Below are 25731 nucleotides of genomic sequence, written 5' to 3' on the forward strand. Positions count from 1 at the left end.
AGACCATGCCGGAGAACGGAGAGGGATGGAGCAATCGCTTAGCCATTCGGCCAAGACGGTAAAAGTATTGAAGGTATATAGCGTGCGCGAATGGGAGACTTGATGACAGCAGATAACAGAAAATACTTCTGACACCGGGAATCAAACCCGGGCCTCCTGGGTGAGAGCCAGGTATCCTAGCCACTAGACCATGCCAGAGACTAGAGAGGGACGGAGCGATCGCTTAGCCATTATGCCAACAGGGTAAAAGTATTGAAGGTATATAGCGTGCGCGAATTGGAGACTTGATGACAGCAGATAAAAGAAAATACTTCCGACACCGGGAATAGAACCCGGGCCTCCTCGGTGAGAGCAGGGTGTCCTAGCCACTTGACCATGCCGGAGAGCAAAGAGGGAAGGAGCGATCGCTTAGCGATTCGGCGAACAGGGTAAAACTATTGAAGTTACATTGCGTGCGCAAATTGGAGACTGAATGACAGCGGGTAAAAGAAAATACTTCCGACACAGGGAATCAAACTCGGGCCTCCTGGGTGAGAGCCAGGTAACCTAGCCACTAGATCATGAGGGAGAACAGAGATTGAAGGAGCAATCGCTTAGCCATTCGGCCAACACGGTAAAAGTATTGAAGGTATATCATCATCATCATCAGCCTGACTACGTCCACTGCAGGACAAAGGCCTCTCCCATGTTACGCCAGTTAACCCGGTCCTGTGCTTGCTGCTTCCAATTTATACCCGCAAACTTCTTAATCTCATCTGCCCACCTAACCTTCTGTCTCCCCCTAACCCGCTTCCCTTCTCTGGGAATCCAGTCAGTTACCCTTAATGACCAGCGGTTATCCTGTCTACGCGCTACATGCCCTGCCCATGCCCATTTCTTCTTCTTGATTTCAGCTATGATATCCTTAACCTCTGTTTGTTCCCTAATCCACTCTGCTCTCTTCTTGTCTCTTAAGGTTACACCTACCATTTTTCTTTTCATTGCTCGCTGCGTCGTCCTCAATTTAAGCTGAACCCTCTTTGTAAGTCTCCAGGTTTCTGCTCCGTAGCTAAGTACCGGCAAGATACAGCTGTTATATACCTTCCTCTTGAGGGATAGTGGCAATCTACCTGTCATAATTTGAGAGTGCTTGCCGAATGTGCTCCACCCCATTCTTATTCTTCTAGTTACTTCAATCTCGTGGTTCGGCTCTGCGGTTATTACCTGCCCTAAGTAGACATATGTTGAATTCCAATAGAGGAGTGGGTGCAGCCGACCGACTCCGCGAGCGAGCACTCGACTCTGGCGTAGAGCAAATCCTCCAAATCCGCCATCGGAACACAACCCGCCCTGCTGGAGCAAGGCGGAAGCTGCTGCGTTACCCAGGATACCTTGCGCGTGGTATTTTCCGCTGTCTGTTTACCACGTGGCTTACCAGCATCACCGCATCGTTCGTTTGCTTGTTCAGCGCTATTCACCTGTGTGAAATGGATATCACGCCAAGCGTGCAGCAGCTATTGTCCACGATGTCTGCGATGGTGACCACACAGTATGCGGAGCAACATGGTAAGTGTCTCCTCAATGTCAACACTGTGCTGTAATTGTAAGTTGAATGCAACACACGTGTTGGGTGGAGCGATTTTCTGCACGCGCTATGTTCATGTTGCAACGTTGCTCTACTGCTGATGCGATCATGTCACTGAAATGCATCGCATGCGTCATACCGTTGTTCGTTTGCCTGTGTCCGTAGAGAACGAAAACCTTCACCGCATTGATTGCACAAACACCGCTGTAAATATACAGCAAAAAGTAAACGTGCGCGTGACGCCGCTGTTCTTGCACGGAACGGCGTCATTAGTAAGAAGCGACTTCCTATCACTTTAGAATGTAGCCACACGAATAGAAACGAACCGCGTTAGTGACAAGCGTGTTTGGTATAAGGGCAATTGGACCGATCGTCCAAAACAATTGTTTTCTGCCCCCTACTCCGCTCCCGCGGCGAATCTCCCGATTTCAGAAGTCTCTAGGTTGGCAGGTACTCATTTGCGGCGAGATACCTCCAAAGTAACCCCCAGGAAATTTTAGCTGGAAAGGTAGCAGCGTGTGTGCATGTTCTGCTATCTAATGGGTTGGCAATATTACCAAGTTCGGGACATTGAGCACATCCAAATTAGGAATCGGTCTCAGTCCGCAGAAATTACGTTGCTTTTCCTGGAGTGTCACTGCCTGTTTCAGGCCTGAAAGATCCTGCTTCATTTTGATGAACAGTCAGCTGATCAGAAACTCTGTGCATCATGATGAGAGTGTGTAATTCAATCAAGAATGTGCACAATGTGTTGAGCTATTGTTGAAGAACTTGCATGCCACCATGTATGCTTACGTGAAATTGTTATTCCAAATTTTGTGTCGTGATGAGATAGCATAGCAAACATAGAGTTACTGTTTTGTGAAGCTGTGTTAGGAAGCCTCACATGGCTTAGCTTAAGTGCATACATAGTTGCATGAAATTCACATGGTGCTTCAATGTACAGCAATTTGTGTCACAGAACACAAATCGGTCGTTATGTCGCTTCATGTATACCAGCTGTACGAATAACAATGCATTTGGTTTTTCTATTCACAGTGCCAGAACACAGCCAAATGAGCGAGCAACGCAGTGAGTCCATTTATTTATTTATTTAGAGAAAACTGCAGGCCCATTTAGAGGCCCTAGCAGGAGAGGATACAAATGCATTCAAGTAATGAATTATACATGATATATACAGTTAGATCAGTGCAAAGAACACCAAGCACTGTAACGACAAAAATTAAAGTAGAAAAATCGATATCAAGACAAACTAAAACAGGTTGGTGCTTATATATGCCTATAAGCTCTACATTAATACCAACACAGCAGAATACCACAACGCTCTAACAACTGTGTCGGGTGACGTGCAACTGGTAACGTCTGTACAAATGTCTCAAGCACTTTTTTTTTCAGGTACAGGCTGTGAGTGGACGGCGGGAGAAACAAAGCTGTTGCTCGAGTACTACCAGCAGTATTTTCCCCAAATAGGGCCGATGAATAAATTTAAAAATAAAAAGGCAATGTTTGCCAAAATAGCGGCCGACATTACAGAGGCGGTCGGGGTCCCTAAAACAGGTGACCAGTGCTGCAGCCGCTACAAAACAGTCATGCGACGAAAAAGAAGCGCTGCAGCACATAACAGCAAATCGGGGAACTCTCCTTGCGACGTTCCTTTTGAAGATGACATTACCAAAATACGTTGGCTAGATGAGAGCCTTCAGCCAGAAGAGCTCAGGGACAGCTCTGGAATAGTCTCCATAAAAAGACCACCCAGACAAGCGTCGACGAGCCAAGCATCGGGGAGCCAGGAGCTGACAAGCCAAGGTTCAACTAGCCAGGATTCTACCAGCACAACGAAGGAGCCTGATGCCAAAAAGCCGAAACCCTCGGCTTCTAGATTACTGGAAATGAATCACTTCTTTGATGAAATGAGGAAAATTCAGGAAGAAAAAGAAAAAAAAAACGAACTGAACGCGAGAATGGAAGAAGGAAGCGTCATCAAGAGAGGCAAGAGCAGAAGGAGCGCATTCGGCAAGAAAAAGCAAAACAGCACGAAGAAAAAATGAAGCTTTTGAGCCGCTTTCTTGGCCTAGACAATGAATAATTTCAGTGGCCTAAAATACTATTAGCTAGTTGAAATAAAATGTGCAGTGCAAAACATGTGTTTGTGTATATAAAGGGGGCTGCGCATTGGTGCACACACACAGCCTCCAAACTACTGTGGGGAACTAAAGGGCCAGCTCAGACAAAACAGAGAATTATGGTGTTATTTCCCACAATCACTTTGCAGGAGCTTGGTCAATACCTTTGCACGCTTAATTTCGCCAAGCTTGTGCAAAGCTCGCTCCTCATCAGTTTTATCACTGTGGTTATCTGTGCAGTTCTCCCACTGAATAGCATTGGGTGCTCCATCATCATCATTATCATCATCTGGCTCTTCATCACCGTAATCGATGCACAAGTTATGAAGGATACAGCAGCTTATAATAAACTTATTGAGCCAGTGGATAGTGTGCAACTCCAGGTACATGAGCTGCCTGAAGCGCTTCTTGAGTGTGCTGAATGCATTTTCAATTAGCACTCGTGTGCCTGAAAACTTAAAATTGAAGCTTTTTTGTTGCTTATTCATTGCACCGTAATCCCTGTATGGTGTCAACAGGTACTCCCGCAGCGGATATGCTGCGTCCCCTAATATATGATAACGGCCCTGACATACTGAAGCTATGTTCTTTGAAAGAGGCGATAAGCTAAACACATGAGAATCATGCATTTTGCTGGAGGTTCCAGTGAACGCATCGAGGAAGCGCCTCTTGTGGTCACAGACGGCTTGCAGCGTTAGTGAAAGGTAATGGTGCCTGTTGCAGTATGTGGAGGCAACCTTGTTGGCTGGGCACTGTATCTTGACATATGATCCATCTATACAGCCAATAACAGCAGGCATTCCAGACACCTGCAAGCAAGTTGTACTCTTCTAATGAGTGATATCATCCATGCCTGAGCAAGAAATGAGCATTTGCGAGGAGTTTTAACAGGAAATACTGGTGATCAAGCAAATTAACTCACAATCGCAGCATACGCTTCATGACTCAGCACAATATATTTTATGGTAAAGATTCAAAACATATGCAATTTTTGGTAAAGATTGCATATGTTTTTTCCTAAAGGGAGTTGAAGTACGTAATTGCAATTTAATTCTTAAATTTAAAACCAAACCTCATCCATATTGTATCGTACATCTGAACAGAAATGACAAAGCATGCAGCATCATCCGCATGCAAGGAATCGACTGTGACTGCAGGAGAGACATAAGTTGAATGTTTCGAACACAACTGGATGAAGCTCGGTGTTATCATCACGACCTATTACATTTTTCTTAAAGTCCCACCTCAGCGTAAAATTGAGCTTGAAATAACCCACAATAAAATGTGCACTCGTGTTTGTGATATGATCAACATAGCTTGGCCGGCCAATATTATTGGTCCTCACAATAAATAAAATCAAAGCAAACCTTCTCAAAACTGCTAGTGAGGTTCTCCAAGTCTGCGGGAAACTTGATCCCCGATGGTCCCAGCGTCATCAGGAACTGTGCTACTCTCTGAAGAACTCTGTACACGGTGCTTTCTGACATGTCGAAACGGCTTGCCACGTCTCGCATGCAGGTTTTGTTGGCCGCGTACCTGCGCAGGGGGATTACAGGTACCCGAAAGAAAAAAAAACAGCTTGAGATCACACTGCACTGTAAGCAACAGGCTCATAGTCAAATGCGTTCTTGTGCAGGCATCGTACAAAGAAAAAGAAAGGGGGGGGGGTGAAGGTGGGGAGGTGTAACTAACCAGATAAATGTCAAGACATGCGTTTCCGCCGATTTCGCTTGAACTCCTCCGTGTGTGCTCGAAGGGCACATTGTCGAGACAGCAAACTCCGCGACCAACTTTTCGGCCACAGGTCGAGCCAGCCTAAAGTGCCTCCGGAACTGCTCAAGAAAAGAAACAAACGAAAACACCACAACGTGTTAAACCTTGAGCATAATGCTTTCCTTCTTTTTTTCTATTTCTTTACCTCGTGGTCCGAGTACTGCCGAACGACGTCCTCGATGAAACCGACGACTTTGGGCCTCTTCGCGGGAATGCGGAACAACCTGTTGAATTCCCGCTCGTAAGCGCAAGCTTTAGCGTCGCTGTCACTGTCCGACGAATCACTCGTGTCAGTACTTGAGCTTTCCGACTCAGAGCTGTCGCTATCGAGTAGCAGAAGCATTGCCGCGCGCTTTGCCGAGGTAGCCGAGCCGTCCATGCCGTCCGCCATTATCAACACAACTCGCGCCGCGCCAGCCGCGCCCCCAAGCAGGCAAACGTGTTAAAGGAAATGCGTCACGCTGAGTTCCGGTCCACTCCACCGATTTCGGCGGAGCAGTTTTTCCTGCTCCACGGAGGGACTCCCGCTCTGAATCCACTCCGGCTCTCTCATTGGAACATTTGACTCTCGCTCTCACTCTGTCATTGGAACACACTTGCTCTGAAAGGAGCAGAAAAACTTGCTTCGACTCCGCCATTGGAATTCAACAATAGTTTTTTACAACTTCAAGTGCACTATTACCTATCTCGAAGCGCTGCTCTTTGCCGAGGTTGTTGTACATTACTTTCGTTTTCTGCAGATTAATTTTAAGACCCACTTTTCTGCTCTCCTTGTCTAACTCCATAATCATGAGTTGCAATTCGTCCCCCGAGTTACTCAGCAATGCAATGTCATCGGCGAAGCGCAGGTTACTAAGGTATTCTCCATTGACTCTTATCCCTAACTGTTCCCATTCTAGGCTTCTGAAAACCTCCTGTAAGCACGCGGTAAACAACATTGGGGAAATTGTGTCCCCCTGCCTTACACCCTTCTTGATTGGTATTCTGTTGCTTTCTCTATGAAGCACTATGGTAGCAGTTGATCCCCTGTAGATTTCTTCCAGAATGTTTATATATACTTCATCTACGCCCTGATTCCGCAGTGCTTGCATGACGGCTGATATTTCTACTGAATCAAACGCCTTCTCGTAATCTATGAAGGCTGTGTATAGTGCTTGGTTATACTCTGAGCATTTCTCTAATACCTGATTGATAGTATGAATGTGGTCAATTGTTGAGTAGCCTGTTCGAAATCCTGCTTGTTCCTTTGGTTGATTGAATTCTAATGTTTTCTTTACTCTGTAAGCAATTACCTTTGTAAATAGCTTTTATACTACAGAGAGCAAGCTGATCGGCCTGTAATTCTTCAAGTCCTTGTCATCTCCTTTCTTATGTATTAAGATGATGTTAGCGTTCTTCCAAGACTCTGGTACTCTTCCCGCCAGGAGACACCTCGTAAACAGGGTGGCTAGTTTTTCTAACACAATCTGTCCTCCATCTTTCAGCAGATCTGATGTTACCTGATCCTCACCAGCAGCTTTGCCCCTTTGCATGCTCTCCAAAGCTTTTCTGACTTCTTCTATCATTACTGGTGGGGTGTAATCTGGGTTACTGCTAGTTCTTATAGTATTAAGGTCGTGGTTGTCTCGGCTACTGTACAGATCCCTGTAAAACTCCTCCGCTATCTTAACTATCCTATCCATATTGGTAGTTATCTTGCCTTCTTTGTCCCTTAGTGCATACATCCGACTTTTGCCTATCCCAAGTTTCCTCTTCAATGCTTTGACACTTCCTCCGTTTTTCAGAGCGTGTTCAATTCTCTCCATGTTATACCTTCTTACATCGCATACTTTACGTCTATTAATCAACTTCGAAAGCTCTGCCAGTTCTATTTTGTCTGTTGTACTCGATAACTTCATGATTTGACGCTTCTTAATTAGGTTCTTCGTTTCCTGTGAAAGCTTGCCAGTGTCCTGTCTAACTACCCTGCCTCCAACTTCCACTGCACACTCCGTAATGATAATCGTCAGATTATCATTCATTGTATCTACGCTAAGGTTGGTTTCCTCACTGAGAGCCGAGTACCTGTTCTGCAGTGACACTCTGAATTCCTGTACTTTCCCTCTCAGTGCTCGCTGATTGATTGGCTTCTTGCGTATCAAGTTCTGTCGTTCCTTCTTCAAGTCTAGGCGAATTCGAGACCGTACCATTCTATGGTCACTGCATCGTACCTTGCCAATCACTTCCACATCCTGCACGATTCCAGGGTGTGCACTCATTATAAAGTCTAGGTATATAGTGTGCGCAAATTGGAGACTTGATGACAGCGGGTAAAAGAAAATACTTCCGACACCGGGAATCGAACCCGGGCCTCCTGGGTGAGAGCCAGGTGTCCCAGCCACTAGTCCATGCCGGAGAACAGAGAGGGACGGAGCGATCACTTAGCCATTCGGCCAACAGTGTAAAAGTATTGAAGTTATATAGCGTGCGCAAATTGGAGACTTGATGACAGCAGATAAAAGAAAATATTTCCGACACCGGGAATCGAACCCGGGACTCCTGGGTGAGAGCCAGGTATTCTAGCCACAAGACCATGCCGGAGAACAGAGAGGGAAGGAGCGATCGCTTAGCGATTCGGCCAACAGTGTAAATGTATTGAAGTTACATAGCGTGCGCAATTTGGAGACTTGATGATAGCAGATAAAAGAAAATACTTCAGACACCGGGAATCGCACCCGGGCCTCCTGTGTGAGAGCCAGGTATCTTAGCCACTAGACCATGCAGGAGAACAGAGAGGGAAATAGCGATCGCTTAGCCATTTGGCCGACAGGGTTAAACTATTGAAGTTACATAGCGTGCGCAAATTGGATACTTGTTGACAGCAGATGAAAGAAAATACTTCCGACACCGGGAATCAAACCTGGGCCTCCTGGGTGAGAGCCAGGTCTTCTAGCCACCAGACCATGCCGGAGAACGGAGAGGGACGGAGCGATCGCTTAGCCATTCAGCCAACACGGTAAACGTATTGGAGGTATATAGCGTGCGCGAATTGGAGACTTGATGACAGCAGATAAAAGAAAATACTTCCGACACCGGGAATCGAACCCGGGCCTCCTGGGTGAGAGCCAGGTATCCTAGCCACTAGACCATGCCGGAGAGCAGAGAGGAAAGGAGCGATCGCTTAGCGGTTCGGCCAACAGGGTAAAAGTATTGAAGTTACGTAGCGTGCGCAAATTGGAGACTTGATGATAGCAGATAAAAGAAAATACTTACGACACCGGGAATCGAACCCGGCTCTCCTGGGTGAAAGCTAGGTATCCTAGCCCCTAAACCATGCTGGAGAACGGAGAGGGACGGAGCGATCGCTTAGCCATTCGGCCAAGACGGTAAAAGTATTGGAGGTATATAGCGTGCGTGAATTGGAGACTTGATGACAGCAGATAAAAGAAAATACTTCCGACACCGGGAATCGAACCCGGGCCTCTTGGGTGAGAGCCAGGTATCCTAGCCACTAGACCATGCCGGAGAGCAGAGAGGGAAGGAGCGATCGCTTAGCGGTTCGGCCAACAGGGTAAAAGTATTGAAGTTACGTAGCGTGCGCAAATTGGAGACTTGATGATAGCAGATAAAAGGAAATACTTACGACACCGGGAATCGAACCCGGCTTTCCAGGGTGAAAGCTAGGTATCCTAGCCACTAAACCATGCTGGAGAACGGAGAGGGACAAGAGCGATCCCTTAGCGATTCGGCCAACAGTGTAAATGTATTGAAGTTACATGGCGTGCGCAATTTGGAGACTTGATGATAGCAGATAAAAGAAAATAATTCAGACACCGGGAATCGCACCCGGGCTTCCTGTGTGAGAGCCAGGTATCTTAGCCACTAGACCATGCAGGAGAACAGAGAGGGAAATAGCGATCGCTTAGCCATTTGGCCGACAGGGTTAAACTATTGAAGTTACATAGCGTGCGCAAATTGGATACTTGTTGACAGCAGATGAAAGAAAATACTTCCGACACCGGGAATCAAACCTGGGCCTCCTGGGTGAGAGCCAGGTCTTCTAGCCACTAGACCATGCCGGAGAACGGAGAGGGACGGAGCGATCGCTTAGCCATTCAGCCAACACGGTAAAAGTATTGGAGGTATATAGCGTGCGCGAATTGGAGACTTGATGACAGCAGATAAAAGAAAATACTTCCGACACCGGGAATCGAACCCGGGCCTCCTGGGTGAGAGCCAGGTATCCTAGCCACTAGACCATGCCGGAGAGCAGAGAGGAAAGGAGCGATCGCTTAGCGGTTCGGCCAACAGGGTAAAAGTATTGAAGTTACGTAGCGTGCGCAAATTGGAGACTTGATGATAGCAGATAAAAGAAAATACTTACGACACCGGGAATCGAACCCGGCTCTCCTGGGTGAAAGCTAGGTATCCTAGCCCCTAAACCATGCTGGAGAACGGAGAGGGACGGAGCGATCGCTTAGCCATTCGGCCAAGACGGTAAAAGTATTGGAGGTATATAGCGTGCGTGAATTGGAGACTTGATGACAGCAGATAAAAGAAAATACTTCCGACACCGGGAATCGAACCCGGGCCTCTTGGGTGAGAGCCAGGTATCCTAGCCACTAGACCATGCCGGAGAGCAGAGAGGGAAGGAGCGATCGCTTAGCGGTTCGGCCAACAGGGTAAAAGTATTGAAGTTACGTAGCGTGCGCAAATTGGAGACTTGATGATAGCAGATAAAAGGAAATACTTACGACACCGGGAATCGAACCCGGCTTTCCAGGGTGAAAGCTAGGTATCCTAGCCACTAAACCATGCTGGAGAACGGAGAGGGACAAGAGCGATCCCTTAGCGATTCGGCCAACAGTGTAAATGTATTGAGGTTACATAGCGTGCGCAATTTGGAGACTTGATGATAGCAGATAAAAGAAAATACTTCAGACACCGGGAATCGCACCCGGGCTTCCTGTGTGAGAGCCAGGTATCTTAGCCACTAGACCATGCAGGAGAACAGAGAGGGAAATAGCGATCGCTTAGCCATTTGGCCGACAGGGTTAAACTATTGAAGTTACATAGCGTGCGCAAATTGGATACTTGTTGACAGCAGATGAAAGAAAATACTTCCGACACCGGGAATCAAACCTGGGCCTCCTGGGTGAGAGCCAGGTCTTCTAGCCACTAGACCATGCCGGAGAACGGAGAGGGACGGAGCGATCGCTTAGCCATTCAGCCAACACGGTAAAAGTATTGGAGGTATATAGCGTGCGCGAATTGGAGACTTGATGACAGCAGATAAAAGAAAATACTTCCGACACCGGGAATCGAACCCGGGCCTCCTGGGTGAGAGCCAGGTATCCTAGCCACTAGACCATGCCGGAGAGCAGAGAGGAAAGGAGCGATCGCTTAGCGGTTCGGCCAACAGGGTAAAAGTATTGAAGTTACGTAGCGTGCGCAAATTGGAGACTTGATGATAGCAGATAAAAGAAAATACTTACGACACCGGGAATCGAACCCGGCTCTCCTGGGTGAAAGCTAGGTATCCTAGCCCCTAAACCATGCTGGAGAACGGAGAGGGACGGAGCGATCGCTTAGCCATTCGGCCAAGACGGTAAAAGTATTGGAGGTATATAGCGTGCGTGAATTGGAGACTTGATGACAGCAGATAAAAGAAAATACTTCCGACACCGGGAATCGAACCCGGGCCTCTTGGGTGAGAGCCAGGTATCCTAGCCACTAGACCATGCCGGAGAGCAGAGAGGGAAGGAGCGATCGCTTAGCGGTTCGGCCAACAGGGTAAAAGTATTAAAGTTACGTAGCGTGCGCAAATTGGAGACTTGATGATAGCAGATAAAAGAAAATACTTACGACACCGGGAATCGAACCCGGCTTTCCAGGGTGAAAGCTAGGTATCCTAGCCACTAAACCATGCTGGAGAACGGAGAGGGACAAGAGCGATCCCTTAGCCATTCGGCCAACAGGGTAAAACTATTGAAGTTACATAGCGTGCGCGAATAGGAGACTTGATGACAGCAGATGAAAAATACTTCCGACGCCGGGAATAGCACCCGGGCCTCCTGGGTGAGAGCCAGGTATCCTAGCCACTAGACGATGCCGGAGATAAGAGAGGGATGGATCGATTGCTTAGTGATTCGGCCAACAGGGTAAAAGTATTGAATTTACATAGCGTGCACAAATTGCAGACTTGATGATAGCAGATAAAAGAAAACACTTCTGACACCGGGAATCGTACCCGGGCCTCCTGAGTGAGAGCCAGGTATCCAAGCCACTAGACCATGCTGGAGAGAGTTGAGCGATCACTTAGTCATTCGGCCAACAAGGTAAAAGTATTGAAGGTACATTGCGTGCGCAAATTGGAGACTTGATAATAGCCGATAAAAATACTTCCGACACCGGGAATCGAACCCCAGCCTCCTGGGTGAGAGCCAGATATCCTAGCTATTAGACCACGGCGAGAACGGAGAGGGAAGGAGCGATCGCTTAGCCATTCGGCCAACAGGGTAAAAGTATTGAAGTTATATAGCGTGTGCAAATTGGAGACTTGAAGATAACTGTTAAAAGAAAGTACTTCCGACAACGGAAATCACGTCCGGGCCTTCTGGGAGAGAGCCAGGTATCCTAGCCACTAAACCATGCCAGAGAACGGAAAGAAACAGAGCGATCGCTTAGCCATTCGGCCTACAGGGTAAAAGTATTGAAGTTATATAGCGTGCCCAAATTGGAGACTTGATGATAGCAGATAAAAGAAAATACTTCCGACACCGAGAATCGAACTCGGGTCTCCTGGGTGACAGCTAGGTATCCTAGCCTCGAGACCATGCTGGAGAACGGAGAGGGACAAGGCGATCCCTTAGCCATTCGGCCAACAGTGTAAATGTATTGAAGTTACATAGCGTGCGCAAATTGGAGTTTTGTTGACAGCAATGAAAGAAAATATTTCCGACACCGGGAATCGAATCCAGGCCTCCTGGGTGAGAGCCAGGTATCCTAGCCACTAGAGCATGCCGGAGAACGGAGAGGGACAGAGCAATTGCTTAGCCATTCGGCCAACACGGTAAAAGTATTGAAGGTGTCAGGAGGTTTATTAGCCGTGAAAGACAGCGACGAGACAGCGTCAAGAACCGTCCAGCGATCGGGACAGCAACGAACCGAAGCACGAGCCGAGAGAGCCAGGCGTTGGCGATGCTGCTCACTGCAGGCACACCTTCTTCTTCACAATCGCCCCCGCTGAAAAAGGAGCCATCCTGGCGACTTAAGAAGTTTCAGGCAAAAGCTCATGGTTCGGTTTCAGTCGGGAAACATGGACGATATCACGTTCACGCCAGCGCATGTCGTCCGATCGGGAAAGTGGTTCAATTAGGAAATTAACCGGAGAGGTTTTCTCCAAAACGGTGTAAGGCCCCTCGTACCGCGGGACAAGTTTCGAGGAGAGTCCCGGTGTTTGGTATGGGATGGCAAGCCACACAAGAGACCCTGGGGCATAGTTGGGATCCGGAAGAGAGGTGCTACAAGTTTCTTTCTGGCGTTGTTGTTCTTCCGAGGTGAACGCACGGGCGAGCTGGCGGCACTCTTCGGCTTGTCCAGCAGCATCGGAGATAGGTGGACACTCGGAAGCATCAGGACGGTAAGGAAGTAGGGTATCAATTGTGTGGGAAGGCTCACGTCCGTAAAGAAGAAAGAAAGGTGAGAATCCCGTGGTGGATTGTATTGCGGTGTTATATGCGAACGTGACGTATGGGAGAACACGGTCCCAGTTGCTGTGATCAGATGCCACGTACATTGAGAGCATATCACCTAGCGTGCGGTTGAACCGTTCCGTTAGTCCGTTAGTCTGCGGGTGGTATGCTGTCGCTTTCCGATGAATGACGTGGCATTCCGAAAGCAGAGTTTTGACGAGCTCGGAAAGAAAAGCGCGGCCTCTGTCACTAAGGAGCTCTCGAGGTGCACCATGTCGAAGGATAAAGCGTTGAAAAATGAAAGAGGCGACATCCTGAGCTGTAGCGCTCGGCGAAGCGGCTGTTTCGGCGTAGCGCGTCAGGTGGTCGACCGCCACTATAATTCACCGATTACCATCTGGTGTCAATGGAAGGGGACCGTAGAGGTCAACGCCGACGCGATCAAATGGCTTGGCAGGGCATGGAAGTGGCTGCAATGCGCCAGTCGCACGTGGCAGTGTTGATTTACGTCGCTGGCAGTCAGGACAGCACTGCACGAATTTACGTACAAAATTGTACATGCCGCGCCAGTAATAGCGATGGCGAAGGCGTTCATATGTTTTGAACACTCCGGCTTGGCCACATTGCGGATCATCGTGAAGGGAGGCGCATACTTGCGATCGTAAAGTGCGTGGATAGACCAGCAACCACCGGCGGCCATCGGGAGCGTAGTTGCGTCGATGAAGAAGTTGATCGCGGATGGCGAAATGGAGAGCTTGACGTCGAAGGGATCGAGATACTGGAAGGTTGGGCGTGCCAGATAAATATTCGATAAGAGAGGCAATCCACGGGTCACGACGTTGTTCGGTGACAATTGATTCAAGATTTAACGATGACAAGTACTGGAGGCACGTGTTTCCGCACGTCGGATCTGGTGGCAAAGGTGAGCGGGACAGGGCGTCAGCGTCAGAGTGTTTGCGTCCGCAGCGGTATACGACGCGAATGTCGTACTCCTGGATGCGGAGTGCCCATCGCGCAAGGCGGCCAGAAGGGTCTTTCAATGTGGAGAGCCAGCAAAGCGCGTGGTGATCAGTTACTAGATCGAATGGGCGGCCGTATAAGTACGGCCGGAACTTTCCAAGCGCCCACACCAGAGCCAAACACTCTTTTTCTGTCACGCTGTAATTAGTTTCGGCTTTCGTCAGAGTGCGGCTAGCGTAGGCTACAACGTATTCTGAATAGCCGGGCTTTCGTTGAGCGAGGACCGCGCCTAGCCCGACGCCGCTGGCGTCGGTGTGCACTTCGGTAGGAGCCGTCGGGTCGAAGTGGCGAAGAATAGGTGGGGAAGTAAGCAGACGGCGCAGAGTAGCGAAGGCAACGTCACATGCAGGGGACCAGGAGGTGAGGTTCACGTCACCGCGAAGAAGCTGCGTTAACGGTGACATGATAGATGCAAAATTGCGAACAAAGCGCCGGAAATAGGAGCATAGGCCTACAAAACTGCGAAGTTCTTTCATGGTCGTCGGCTTGGGAAATTCTGCGACTGCTCGAAGTTTTGCTGGGTCTGGTAATACGCCGTGCTTGGACACGATGTGGCCTAGGATGACGAGCTCGCGTGCAGTGAAGCGGCATTTTTTTAGGTTAAGCTGCAGACCAGCGTTGGTCAGACAACTCAAAACGTGCCTGAGGCGAAGGAGGTGCGTAGGAAAGTCATGGGAGAAAACCACGACATCGTCGAGGTAACACAGGCACATATTCCATTTGAGGCCACGTAGCGTATTATCCATAAGACGTTCAAACGTGGCAGGCGCGTTACAAGGCCCAAAGGGCATGACGTTAAATTCATATAGTCCGTCTGGTGTAATAAGTGCCGTTTTTTGGCGATCGGCTTCTGCCGTTGGGACCTGCCAGTAGCCAGACCGCAAATCTAGCGACGAGAAAAATTCCGCTCCGTGAAGGGTGTCAATGGCGTCATCAATGCGCGGCAAAGGATAGACGTCCTTGCGGGTTATCTTATTCAAATGACGATAGTCCACGCAAAATCGGATAGATCCGTCTTTCTTACGCACCAGGACGACGGGAGACGCCCAGGGACTGTGAGATGGTCGAATGACGTCCCTACGAAGCACATCTTCGACTTGATCGTTGATGACGCGGCGCTCTTCAGCGGAGACACGGTATGGTCTTTGACGCAGTGGCTGGTGTAGGCCGGTGTCAACATGATGTTTGACTTGTGATGTGCGGCCCAGTTGAGGTTGCGACACATCGAACGAACTCCTGAACTCATGGAGAAGATCCAGCAGGTCGGCATGTTCGGTGGGAGTGAGAGTGTCGGCGATGGCGCTGGAAAACGTATCATTGGACGACTCCCCAAGTGCTGACAGTGCTTTTGGGTAGTCGCAGTAGTCGTCCGGGACATCAAACAAAAACGAAGGGTCGAGATCCTGCACGCGGCCGAGACATTCCCCCGCAAGCAATGTGACAAGTGTGGAAAGCGGATTGCTTACGAACATGTTGCTTCTTCCGGCGGCAAGGTCAATTGTTGCGAAAGGCAGCGGCAAAGCTCGACGACATTTGAAGATATCGGAAGGCATAAAAAGAACTGTAGCGTCAGTGTAGGCGTTGCATGAAACGGGAACAAGGGCGAAATTTCCAGGTGGAATATCGGTATCTTCAAGAACGAGCAACTTCGGCGGCTGATGAGGAGCGTCCAGTAATGGGACATCACACAAGGGCGAAAACTCAACTTTGGCGCGTGCGCAGTCAATGACGGCATTATGGCGGGATAGGAAGTCCCACCCGAGGATGACGTCATGCGAACAGACAGGAAGAACAATGAACTCCACGATGTAAAGAATGCCTTCGATGGAGACTCTTGCAGTGCCGGCTGCGAGAGGCGTTACTTGCTGTGCGCTTGCGGTGTGAAGCGACAGTCCCGAAAGCGGCGTCGTTACTTTGCGTAATAAACGGCAGAGATTAGCGGCAATAACAGAAACAGCGGCGCCAGTGTCCACAAGGGCGAAAGTACAATAACCTTCAACAGTTACTGCGACCACGTTAGCAGGAGAGGAGTGAGGGCTTAGACAGTTCGAAAACGGCGCAGTTCTTGCCTGTTGAACTGCGTTGCTTAGTTTTCCTGGTCGGAGGGTCCGGGTCGGCGACGCATGGGGGAGGGCGATCGCCGACGAGAAGAGGGTGCGCGTTGCAGCTGAAAGTCTAGGTGGTCAGTAGGCGCGTAGCGAGGTGGCGAGACCGGCCCGTATTGGACGAAGAGTTGGCTGCCGGGATGCGACGACCGGGCATAGTTGCCGAACGTCTGAGGTCGACGGCGGCAGTAGCGAGCAACGTGTCCGGGAGTGAAGCAAGCGTAGCAAATCGGTCGGTTATCGGGCGTTCTCCAGGAATTGGCGACTGGTGCTGCCGCCCAAGGTGCAGTATAAGCAGCCGGGTGTGCGGGCTGTGATCGCGTGGTGTAGGGTGGTTGCGGGAGCCTACGTACAGCGTCTGCATATGTGAGCGGCGCGGCTACGGGCTGCATCTCTTGCGAAAAGGCGACAGGCGGAGCCACAGGCTGCGTTGCATAGGTTAGGGGCACGGCCACAGGCTGAACGGCTGGCGGACAGGCGACAGGAGCGCCTACCGGCTGTGCGACACCCGGGCAGTGACCACGGCTTGATAGAGGTGGCTCGTAGTGCGCACGAGGAACAGCTTGTGCAACCTCTTCCGATATAGCCGTGCGAAGCGGGGCAGGTAGACGGGTATTGGTCTCGTGAGTAAAGGGCGCTAGGGAAAGTTGGCGGGCGACTTCCTCACGGACAAAGACTCGGACTTGCTGAAGCAATGGTGAATTGTTGGGCATGGAGTCGAAGCTGGACAGCGACTCACCACCAGGCTGAGGCTGCCTAGTCAGAGTGCGTTGCTTTTTCAACTCGTCGTAGCTCTGACACAAGCTGACGACTTCAGAAACTGTGCTTGGATTCCTTGCCAAAAGCATTTGAAATGCGCCGTCGTCGATGTCCTTCAGTATGTTTTTGACCTTGTCAGATTCGGGCATGGTGTCATTCACACGTCGACAAAGGTCGACGACGTCCTCAATATAACTGGTAAAGGTCTCGCCAGTCTGCTGAGAGCGGACGCGCAAGCTCTGTTCTGCCCTCTGCTTGCGGACAGCCGGCCGACCGAACACTTCAGCACATGACATCTTGAAGACGCTCCATGTGGGGATGTTGTGTTTGTGGTTATTAAACCACAATTCGGCGACGCCAGTGAGATAAAATATCACGTGGCCCAGCTTGTCGGCTTCATCCCACTTATTGTTGGCACTCACCAGTTCATAGTGCTCGAGCCAGACTTCGACGTCGGTCCCATCCGCACCGCTGAAGACCTTCGGCTCCCGTAGTTTAGGATGGCCAGGGCAGTTGAACTGGAGCGAAGGCGTCGATGTAGTGGCGTTGGCAGTCATGACAGGTGGTAGCGTGCGGCTTCGCAGCTCCAGGGTGTAGCAACGGGGATTAACAGCACCTTCCACCAAATGTGAGGAGGTTTATTAGCCGTGAAAGACAGCGACGAGACAGCGTCAAGAACCGTCCAGCGATCGGCACAGTAACGAACCGAAGCACGAGCCGAGAGAGCCAGGCCTTGGCGATGCTGCTCGCTGCAGGCACATCTTCTTCTTCACAAAGGTATGTAGCGTGCGCAAATTGGAGCATGATGACAGCAGATAAAAGAAAATACTTTGGACACCGGGTATCGAACCCGGGCCTCCTGGGTGAGAGCCAGGTATCCTAGCCACTAGACCATGCCAGAGAACAGAGAGGGACGGAGCGATCGCTTAGCCATTTGGCCAACAGGGTAAAATTATTGAAGTTATATAGCGTGCGCAAATTGGAGACTTGATGACAGCAGATAAAATAAATGCCTTCCGACACCGGGAATCGAGCCTGGGCCTCCTGGGTGAGAGCCAGGTATCCTAGCCACTAGACCATGCCGGAGAATGGAGAGGGACGGAGGGATCGCTTAGCCATTCGGCCAACACGGTAAAAGTATTGAAGGTATATAGTGTGCGCAAATTGGAGACTTGATGACAGCGGATAAAAAAAATACTTCCGACACCGGGAATCGAACCCGGGACTCCTGGGTGAGAGCCAGGTATCCTAGTCACAAGACCATGCCGGAGAACAGAGAGGGAAGGAGCGATCACTTAGCCATTTGGCCAACAGAGAAGAAGTATTGAAGTTATAGCGTGCGCAAATTGGAGACTTGATGACAGCAGATAAAATAAATTACTTCCGACACCGGGAATCGAACCTGGGCCTCCTGGGTGAAAGCCAGGTATCCTAGCCACTAGACCATGCCGGAGAATGGAGAGGGACGGAGGGATCGCTTAGCCATTCGGCCAACACGGTAAAATTATTGAAGGTATATAGTGTGCGCAAATTGGAGACTTGATGACAGCGGGTAAAAGAAAATACTTCCGATACCGGGAATCGAACCCGGGCCTCCTGGGTGAGAGCCAGGTATCCTAGCCACTAGTCCATGCTGGAGAACAGAGAGGGACGGAGCGATCGCTTAGCCATTCGGCCAACAGTGTAAAGTATTGAAGTTACATGGCGTGCGCAAATTTGAGACTTGATGATAGCGGATAAAAGAAAATACTTCAGACACCGGGATTCGCACCCGGGCCTCCTGTGTGAGAGCCAGGTATCTTAGCCACTAGACCATGCAGGAGAACAGAGAGCGAAATAGCGATCGCTTAGCCATTTGGCCGACAGGGTAAAACTATTGAAGTTACATAGCGTGCGCAAATTGGATACTTGTTGACAACAGATGAAAGAAAATACTTCCGACACAGGGAATCGAACCTGGGCCTCCTGGGTGAGAGCCAGGTTTCCTAGCCACTAGACCATGCCGGAGAACGGAGAGGGACGAAGCAATCGCTTAGGCATTCGCCAACACGGTAAAAGTATTGAAGGTATATAGCGTGCGCAATATGGAGACTTGATGGCAGCAGATAAAAGAAAATATTTTCGACACCGGGAAATGAACCCGGGCCTCCTGAGTGAGAGCCAGGTATCGTAGCCACTAGACCATGCCGGAAACAGAGAGGGATGGAGCGATCGCTTAGCCATTCGGTAAACACGGTAAAAGTATTGAAGGTATATAGCGTGCGCGAATTGGAGACTTGATGACAGCAGATAAAAGAAAATACTTCCGACACCGGGAATCGAACCCGGGCCTCCTGGGTGAGAGCCAGGTATTCTAGCCACTAGACCATGCCGGAGAGCAGAGAGGGAAGGAGCGATCGCTTAGCGATTCGGCCAACAGGGTAAAAGTATTGAGTTACGTGGCGTGCGCAAATTGGAGACTTGATGATAGCAGATAAAAGAAAATACTTACGACACCGGGAATCGAACCCGGCTCTCCTGGGTGAAAGCTAGGTATCCTAGCCACTGAACCATGCTGGAGAACGGAGAGGGACAAGAGCGATCCCTTAGCCATTCGGCAAACAGGGTAAAACTATTGAAGTTACATAGCGTGCGTGAATAGGAGACTTGATGACAGCAGATAAAAAATACTTCCGACGCCGGGAATAGCACCCGGGCCTTCTGGGTGAGAGCCAGGTATCCTAGCCACTAGACCATGCAGGAGAACAGAGAGGAAAATTGCGATCACGTAGCCATTTAACGGACAGGGTAAAACTACTGAAGTTACATAGCGTGCGCAAATTGGAGACTTGTTGACAGCAGATGAAAGAAAATATTTCCGACACCGGGAATCGCACCCGGGCCTCCTGTGTGAGAGCCAGGTATCTTAGCCACTAGACCATGCAGGAGAACAGAGAGGAAAATAGCGATCGCTTAGCCATTTGGCCGACAGGGTAAAACTATTGAAGTTACATAGCGTGCGCAAATTGGATACTTGTTGACAGCAGATGAAAGAAAATTTTTCGACACCGAGATCAAACCCGGGCCTCCTGGGTGAGAGCCAGGTATCCTAGCCACTAGACCGTGCCCGAAAACAGAGAGGGACGGAGCGAACGCTTAGCCATTCGACCAACACGGTAAAAATATTGAAGGTATATAGCGTGCGCGAATAGGAGACTTGATGACAGCAGATAAAAGAAAATACTTCCGACTGGGATTCAAACCCGGGCCTCCTGGGTGAGAGCCAGGTATTCTAGCCACTAGACCATGCCGGAGAGCAGAGAGGGAAGGAGCGATCGCTTAGCGATTCGGCCAACAGGGTAAAAGTATTGAAGTTACGTAGCGTGCGCAAATTGGAGACTTGATGATAGCAGATAAAAGAAAATACTTACGACACCGGGAATCGAACCCGGCTCTCCTTGGTGAAAGCTAGGTATCCTAGCCACTAAACCATGCTGGAGAACGGAGAGGGACAAGAGCGATCCCTTAGCCATTCGGCCAACAGGGTAAAATTATTGAAGTTACATAGCGTGCGCGAATAGGAGACTTGATGACAGCAGATAAAAAATACTTCCGACGCCGGGAATAGCACCCGGGCCTCCTGGGTGAGAGCCAGGTATCCTAGCCACTAGACGATGACGGAGATAAGAGAGGGACGGAGCGATCGCTTAGTGATTCGGCCAACAGGGTAAAAGTATTGAAGTTACATAGCGTGCACAAATTGCAGACTTGATTATAGCAGATAAAAGAAAATACTTCCGACACCGGGAATCGAACCCGGGACTCCTGGGTGAGAGCCAGATATCCTAGCCACTAGACCATGCCAGAGAACAGAGAGGGACGGAGCGATTGCTTAGCCATTCGGCCAACAGGGTAAAAGTATTTAAGGTATATAGCGTGTACAATTTGGAGACTTGATGACAGGAGATAAAAGAAATTACTTCCGACACCGGGAATCGAACCTGGGCCTCCTGGGTGAGTGCCAGGTATTCTAGACACTAGACCATGCAAGGAGAATGGAAAGGGACGGAGGGATCGCTTAGCCATTCGGCCAACACGGTAAAAGTATTGAAGGTATATAGTGTGCGCAAATTGGAGATTTGATGAGAGCGGGTAAAAAAAATACTTCCGACACCGGGAATCGAACCCGGGCCTCATGGGTGAGAGCCAGGTATCCTAGCCACTAGTCCATGCCGGAGAACAGAGAGGGACGGAGCGATCGCTTAGCCATTCAGCCAACAGTGTAAAAGTATTGAAGTTACATAGCGTGCGCAAATTGGAGACTTGATGACAGCGGATAAAAGAAAATACTTCCGACACCGGGAATCGAACCCGGGACTCCTGGGTGAGAGCCAGGTATCCTAGCCACAAGACCATGGCGGAGAACAGAGAGGGAAGGAGCGATCACTTAGCGATTTGACCAACAGTACAAAATGTATTGAAGTTACATAGTGTTTGCAAATTGGAGACTTGACGATAGCAGATAAAAGAAAATACTTCAGACACCGGAATCGCACCCGGGCCTCCTGTGTGAGAGCCAGGTATCTTAGCCACTAGACCATGCAGGAGAACAGAGAGGGAAATAGCGATCGCTTAGCCATTTGGCCGACAGGGTAAAACTTTTGAAGTTACATAGCGTGCGCAAATTGGATACTTGTTGACAGCAGATGAAAGAAAATACTTCCGACACCGGGAATTGAACCTGGGTCTCCTGGGTGAGAGCCAGGTTTTCTAGCCACTAGACCATGCCGGAGAACGGAGAGGGACGGAGCAATCGCTTAGCCATTCGGCCAACACGGTAAAAGTATTGAAGGTATATAGCGTGCGCGAATTGGAGACTTGATGACAGCAGATAAAAGAAAATACTTCCGACACCGGGAATCGAACCCGGGCCTCCTGGGTGAGAGCCAGGTATCCTAGCGACTAGACCATGCCCGAAAACAGAGAGGGACGGAGCGATCGCTTAGCCATTCGGCCAACACGGTAAAAATATTGAAGGTATATAGCGTGCGCGAATAGGAGACTTGATGACAGCAGATAAAAGAAAATACTTCCGACTGGGAATCGAACCCGGGCCTCCTGGGTGAGAGCCAGGTATTCTAGCCACTAGACCATGCCGGAGAGCAGAGAGGGAAGGAGCGATCGCTTAGCGATTCGGCCAACAGGGTAAAAGTATTGAAGTTACGTAGCGTGCGCAAATTGGAGACTTGATGATAGCAGATAAAAGAAAATACTTACGACACCGGGAATCGAACCCGGCTCTCCTGGGTGAAAGCTAGGTATCCTAGCCACTAAACCATGCTGGAGGACGGAGAGGGACAAGAGCGATCCCTTAGCCATTCGGCCAACAGGGTAAAACTATTGAAGTTACATAGCGTGCGCGAATAGGAGACTTGATGACAGCAGATAAAAAATACTTCCGACGCCGGGAATAGCACCCGGGCCTCCTGGGTGAGAGCCAGGTATTCTAGCCACTAGACGATGCTGGAGATAAGAGAGGGACGGAGCGATCGCTTAGTGATTCGGCCAACAGGGTAAAAGTATTGAAGTTACATAGCGTGCACAAATTGCAGACTTGATTATAGCAGATAAAAGAAAATACTTCCGACACCGGGAATCGAACCCGGGCCTCCTGGGTGAGAGCCAGGTATCCTAGCGACTAGACCATGCCGGAGAGCAGAGAGGGAAGGAGCGATCGCTTGGCGATTATGCCAACATGGTAAAAGTATTGAAGTTACGTAGCGTTTGCAAATTGGAGACTTGATGATAGCAGATAAAAGAAAATACTTCAGACACCGGAATCGCACCCGGGCCTCCTGTGTGAGAGCCAGGTATCTTAGCCACTAGACCATGCAGGAGAACAGAGAGGGAAATAGCGATCGCTTAGCCATTTGGCCGACAGGGTAAAACTTTTGAAGTTACATAGCGTGCGCAAATTGGATACTTGTTGACAGCAGATGAAAGAAAATACTTCCGACACCGGGAATTGAACCTGGGTCTCCTGGGTGAGAGCCAGGTTTTCTAGCCACTAGACCATGCCGGAGAACGGAGAGGGACGGAGCAATCGCTTAGCCATTCGGCCAACACGGTAAAAGTATTGAAGGTATATAGCGTGCGCGAATTGGAGACTTGTTGACAGCAGATAAAAGAAAATACTTCCGACACCGGGAATCGAACCCGGGCCTCCTGGGTGAGAGCCAGGTATCCTAGCGACTAGACCATGCCGGAGAGCAGAGAGGGAAGGAGCGATCGCTTAGCGATTATGCCAACATGGTAAAAGTATTGAAGTTACGTAGCGTGCGCAAATTGGAGACTTGATGATAGCAGATAAAAGAAAATACTTCCGACACCGGGAATCGCACCCGGGCCTCCTGGGTGAGAGCCAGGTATCCAAGCCACAAGACCATGCCGGAGAACGGAGAGAGGCGGAGCAATCGCTTAGCCATTCAGCCAACACGGTAAAAGTATTGAAGGTATATTACGTGCGCAAGTTGGAGACTTGATGACAGCAGATAAAATAAATTACTTCCGACACCGGGAATCGAGCCTGGGCCTCCTGGGTGAGAGCCAGGTATCCTAGCCACTAGACCATGCCGGAGAATGGAGAGGGACGGAGGGATCGCTTAGCCATTCGGCGAACACGGTAAAAGTATTGAAGGTATATAGCGTGCGCGAATTGGAGACTTGATGACAGCAGATAAAAGAAAATACTTCCGACACCGGGAATGGAAGCCGGGCCTCCTCGGTGAGAGCCAGGTATCCTAGCCACTACACCATGCCGGAGAGCAGAGAGGCAAGGAGCGATCGCTTAGAGATTCGGCCAACAGGGTAAAACTATTGAAGTGACATTGCGTGCGCAAATTGGAGACTTAATGACAGCGGGTAAAAGCAAATACTTCCGACACAGGGAATCGAACCCGGGCCTCCTGGGTGAGAGCCAGGTATCCTAGCCACTAGACCATGAGGGAGAACAGAGATGGAAGGAGCGATCGCTTAGCCATTCGGCCAACAGTGTAAAAGTATTGAAGTTATATAGCGTGCGCAAATCGGAGACTTGATGACAGCGGATAAAAGAAAATACTTCCGACACCGGGAATCGAACCCGGGCCTCCTGGGTAAGAGCCAGGTATCCTAGCCACCAGACCATGCCGGAGAACAGAGAGGGAAGGAGCGATCGCTTAGCGATTCGGCCAACAGGGTAAAAGTATTGAAGTTACGTAGCGTGCGAAAATTGGAGACTTGATGATAGCAGATAATAGAAAATACTTCCGACACCGGGATCGAACTCGGGTCTCCTGGGTGACAGCTAGGTATCCTAGCCACTAGACCATGCTGGAGAACGGAGAGGGACAGGGCGATCCCTTAGCCATTCGGCCAACAGTGTAAATGTATTGAAGTTACATAGCGTGCGCAAATTGGGGACTTGATGATAGCAGATAAAAGAAAATACTTCCGATAACGGGAATCGCACCCGGGCACCCTGTGTGAGAGCCAGGTATCTTAGCCACTAGACCATGCAGGAGAACAGAGACGAAAATTGCGATCGCGTAGCCATTTGGCGGACAGGGTAAAACTATTGAAGTTACATAGCGTGCGCAAATTGGAGACTTGTTGACAGCAGATGAAAGAAAATATTTCCGACACTGGGAATCGAACCCGGGCCTCCTGGGTGAGAGCCAGGTATCCTAGCCAGTAGACCATGCCGGAGAACGGAGAGGGGCAGAGCAATCGCTTAGCCATTCGGCCAACACGGTAAAAGTATTGAAGGTATATAGCGTGCGCAAATTGGAGACTTGATGACAGGAGATAAAAGAAAATACTTTCGACACCGGGTATCGAACCCGGGCCTCCTGGGTGAGAGCCAGGTATCCTAGCCACTAGACCATGCCAGAGAACAGAGAGGGACGGAGCGATCGCTTAGCCATTCGGCCAACAGGGTAAAAGTATTGAAGTTATATAGCGTGCGCCAATTGGAGACTTGATGACAGCAGATAAAAGAAATTACTTCCGACACCGGGAATCGAACCTGGGCCTCCTGGGTGGGAGCCAGGTATCCTAGCCACTAGACCATGCTGGAGAATGGAGAGGGACGGAGGGATCGCTTAGTCATTCAGCCAACACGGTAAAAGTATTGAAGGTATATAGCGTGCGCAATATGGAGACTTGATGACAGCAGATAGAAGAAAATATTTTCGACACCGGGAATCAAACCCGGGCCTCCAGGGTGAGAGCCAGGTATCCTAGCCACTAGACCATGCCGGAAAACAGAGAGGGACGGAGCGATCGCTTAGCCATTATGCCAACAGGGTAAAAGAATTGAAGTTATATAGCGTGCGCAAATTGGAGACTTGATGACAGCAGATAAAAGAAATTCTTTTGACACCGGGAATCGAACTTGGGTCTCCTGGGTGAGAGCCAGGTATCCTAGCCACTAGACCATGCCGGAGAGCAGAGAGGGAAGGAGCGATCGCTTAGTGATTCGGCCAACAGGGTAAATCTATTGAAGTTACATATCGTGCGCAAATTGGAGACTTAATGACAGCGGGTAAAAGAAAATACTTCCGACACAGGGAATCGAACCCGGGCCTCCTGGGTGAGAGCCAGGTATCCTAGCCACTAGACCATGAGAGAGAACAGAGATGGAAGGAGCAATCGCTTAGCCATGCGGCCAACACGGTAAAAGTATTGAAGGTATA

The 25731-nt window shown here is 49.6% G+C and overlaps 1 protein-coding gene, 1 long non-coding RNA gene and 28 other non-coding genes across 30 annotated transcripts; 1 reads left to right on the forward strand and 29 right to left on the reverse strand.

The window, feature by feature from the left end:
• Positions 1 to 126: 126 nt before the first annotated feature.
• On the reverse strand, positions 127 to 198 carry TRNAE-CUC (transfer RNA glutamic acid (anticodon CUC)). The gene has a single exon. It is a non-coding gene; the product is annotated as a tRNA-Glu (tRNA).
• Positions 199 to 1428: 1230 nt separating this feature from the next.
• Positions 1429 to 3013, forward strand: LOC142785413 (uncharacterized). The gene is made up of 3 exons (XR_012888953.1): positions 1429 to 1545; positions 2603 to 2635; positions 2960 to 3013. It is a non-coding gene; the product is annotated as an uncharacterized LOC142785413 (long non-coding RNA).
• A 1940-nt stretch (positions 3014 to 4953) lies between these two features.
• On the reverse strand, positions 4954 to 6055 carry LOC142785373 (uncharacterized). Its single transcript, XM_075883847.1, has 3 exons — positions 5606 to 6055; positions 5380 to 5519; positions 4954 to 5223 (listed from the first exon to the last, which is right to left on the reverse strand). Exons 1-3 carry the CDS (start codon positions 5849 to 5851, stop codon positions 5019 to 5021), a joined length of 591 nt encoding a protein of 196 aa, XP_075739962.1. The 5' UTR covers positions 5852 to 6055; the 3' UTR covers positions 4954 to 5018.
• Positions 6056 to 7783: 1728 nt separating this feature from the next.
• Positions 7784 to 7855, reverse strand: TRNAE-CUC (transfer RNA glutamic acid (anticodon CUC)). Its single transcript has one exon. It is a non-coding gene; the product is annotated as a tRNA-Glu (tRNA).
• A 113-nt stretch (positions 7856 to 7968) lies between these two features.
• TRNAE-CUC (transfer RNA glutamic acid (anticodon CUC)) lies at positions 7969 to 8040 on the reverse strand. Its single transcript has one exon. It is a non-coding gene; the product is annotated as a tRNA-Glu (tRNA).
• A 483-nt stretch (positions 8041 to 8523) lies between these two features.
• On the reverse strand, positions 8524 to 8595 carry TRNAE-CUC (transfer RNA glutamic acid (anticodon CUC)). The gene has a single exon. It is a non-coding gene; the product is annotated as a tRNA-Glu (tRNA).
• A 298-nt stretch (positions 8596 to 8893) lies between these two features.
• On the reverse strand, positions 8894 to 8965 carry TRNAE-CUC (transfer RNA glutamic acid (anticodon CUC)). Its single transcript has one exon. It is a non-coding gene; the product is annotated as a tRNA-Glu (tRNA).
• Positions 8966 to 9634: 669 nt separating this feature from the next.
• On the reverse strand, positions 9635 to 9706 carry TRNAE-CUC (transfer RNA glutamic acid (anticodon CUC)). Its single transcript has one exon. It is a non-coding gene; the product is annotated as a tRNA-Glu (tRNA).
• A 298-nt stretch (positions 9707 to 10004) lies between these two features.
• On the reverse strand, positions 10005 to 10076 carry TRNAE-CUC (transfer RNA glutamic acid (anticodon CUC)). The gene has a single exon. It is a non-coding gene; the product is annotated as a tRNA-Glu (tRNA).
• A 669-nt stretch (positions 10077 to 10745) lies between these two features.
• On the reverse strand, positions 10746 to 10817 carry TRNAE-CUC (transfer RNA glutamic acid (anticodon CUC)). Its single transcript has one exon. It is a non-coding gene; the product is annotated as a tRNA-Glu (tRNA).
• Positions 10818 to 11115: 298 nt separating this feature from the next.
• On the reverse strand, positions 11116 to 11187 carry TRNAE-CUC (transfer RNA glutamic acid (anticodon CUC)). The gene has a single exon. It is a non-coding gene; the product is annotated as a tRNA-Glu (tRNA).
• Positions 11188 to 12394: 1207 nt separating this feature from the next.
• On the reverse strand, positions 12395 to 12466 carry TRNAE-CUC (transfer RNA glutamic acid (anticodon CUC)). The gene has a single exon. It is a non-coding gene; the product is annotated as a tRNA-Glu (tRNA).
• Positions 12467 to 17845: 5379 nt separating this feature from the next.
• TRNAE-CUC (transfer RNA glutamic acid (anticodon CUC)) lies at positions 17846 to 17918 on the reverse strand. Its single transcript has one exon. It is a non-coding gene; the product is annotated as a tRNA-Glu (tRNA).
• A 113-nt stretch (positions 17919 to 18031) lies between these two features.
• TRNAE-CUC (transfer RNA glutamic acid (anticodon CUC)) lies at positions 18032 to 18103 on the reverse strand. The gene has a single exon. It is a non-coding gene; the product is annotated as a tRNA-Glu (tRNA).
• A 112-nt stretch (positions 18104 to 18215) lies between these two features.
• On the reverse strand, positions 18216 to 18287 carry TRNAE-CUC (transfer RNA glutamic acid (anticodon CUC)). Its single transcript has one exon. It is a non-coding gene; the product is annotated as a tRNA-Glu (tRNA).
• A 111-nt stretch (positions 18288 to 18398) lies between these two features.
• TRNAE-UUC (transfer RNA glutamic acid (anticodon UUC)) lies at positions 18399 to 18470 on the reverse strand. The gene has a single exon. It is a non-coding gene; the product is annotated as a tRNA-Glu (tRNA).
• Positions 18471 to 19320: 850 nt separating this feature from the next.
• TRNAE-CUC (transfer RNA glutamic acid (anticodon CUC)) lies at positions 19321 to 19392 on the reverse strand. Its single transcript has one exon. It is a non-coding gene; the product is annotated as a tRNA-Glu (tRNA).
• A 1399-nt stretch (positions 19393 to 20791) lies between these two features.
• Positions 20792 to 20863, reverse strand: TRNAE-CUC (transfer RNA glutamic acid (anticodon CUC)). Its single transcript has one exon. It is a non-coding gene; the product is annotated as a tRNA-Glu (tRNA).
• Positions 20864 to 21161: 298 nt separating this feature from the next.
• TRNAE-CUC (transfer RNA glutamic acid (anticodon CUC)) lies at positions 21162 to 21233 on the reverse strand. Its single transcript has one exon. It is a non-coding gene; the product is annotated as a tRNA-Glu (tRNA).
• A 113-nt stretch (positions 21234 to 21346) lies between these two features.
• Positions 21347 to 21418, reverse strand: TRNAE-CUC (transfer RNA glutamic acid (anticodon CUC)). Its single transcript has one exon. It is a non-coding gene; the product is annotated as a tRNA-Glu (tRNA).
• Positions 21419 to 21901: 483 nt separating this feature from the next.
• On the reverse strand, positions 21902 to 21973 carry TRNAE-CUC (transfer RNA glutamic acid (anticodon CUC)). Its single transcript has one exon. It is a non-coding gene; the product is annotated as a tRNA-Glu (tRNA).
• Positions 21974 to 22637: 664 nt separating this feature from the next.
• On the reverse strand, positions 22638 to 22709 carry TRNAE-CUC (transfer RNA glutamic acid (anticodon CUC)). The gene has a single exon. It is a non-coding gene; the product is annotated as a tRNA-Glu (tRNA).
• A 482-nt stretch (positions 22710 to 23191) lies between these two features.
• TRNAE-CUC (transfer RNA glutamic acid (anticodon CUC)) lies at positions 23192 to 23263 on the reverse strand. Its single transcript has one exon. It is a non-coding gene; the product is annotated as a tRNA-Glu (tRNA).
• A 298-nt stretch (positions 23264 to 23561) lies between these two features.
• On the reverse strand, positions 23562 to 23633 carry TRNAE-CUC (transfer RNA glutamic acid (anticodon CUC)). Its single transcript has one exon. It is a non-coding gene; the product is annotated as a tRNA-Glu (tRNA).
• A 298-nt stretch (positions 23634 to 23931) lies between these two features.
• On the reverse strand, positions 23932 to 24003 carry TRNAE-CUC (transfer RNA glutamic acid (anticodon CUC)). The gene has a single exon. It is a non-coding gene; the product is annotated as a tRNA-Glu (tRNA).
• A 113-nt stretch (positions 24004 to 24116) lies between these two features.
• TRNAK-CUU (transfer RNA lysine (anticodon CUU)) lies at positions 24117 to 24188 on the reverse strand. The gene has a single exon. It is a non-coding gene; the product is annotated as a tRNA-Lys (tRNA).
• Positions 24189 to 24670: 482 nt separating this feature from the next.
• On the reverse strand, positions 24671 to 24742 carry TRNAE-CUC (transfer RNA glutamic acid (anticodon CUC)). Its single transcript has one exon. It is a non-coding gene; the product is annotated as a tRNA-Glu (tRNA).
• A 113-nt stretch (positions 24743 to 24855) lies between these two features.
• Positions 24856 to 24927, reverse strand: TRNAE-CUC (transfer RNA glutamic acid (anticodon CUC)). The gene has a single exon. It is a non-coding gene; the product is annotated as a tRNA-Glu (tRNA).
• Positions 24928 to 25040: 113 nt separating this feature from the next.
• Positions 25041 to 25112, reverse strand: TRNAG-CCC (transfer RNA glycine (anticodon CCC)). The gene has a single exon. It is a non-coding gene; the product is annotated as a tRNA-Gly (tRNA).
• A 113-nt stretch (positions 25113 to 25225) lies between these two features.
• On the reverse strand, positions 25226 to 25297 carry TRNAE-CUC (transfer RNA glutamic acid (anticodon CUC)). Its single transcript has one exon. It is a non-coding gene; the product is annotated as a tRNA-Glu (tRNA).
• Positions 25298 to 25731: the final 434 nt, after the last annotated feature.

Source organism: Rhipicephalus microplus, unplaced genomic scaffold (assembly GCF_043290135.1).
Source record: "Rhipicephalus microplus isolate Deutch F79 unplaced genomic scaffold, USDA_Rmic scaffold_21, whole genome shotgun sequence".
Lineage (NCBI taxonomy): Eukaryota > Metazoa > Arthropoda > Arachnida > Ixodida > Ixodidae > Rhipicephalus > Rhipicephalus microplus.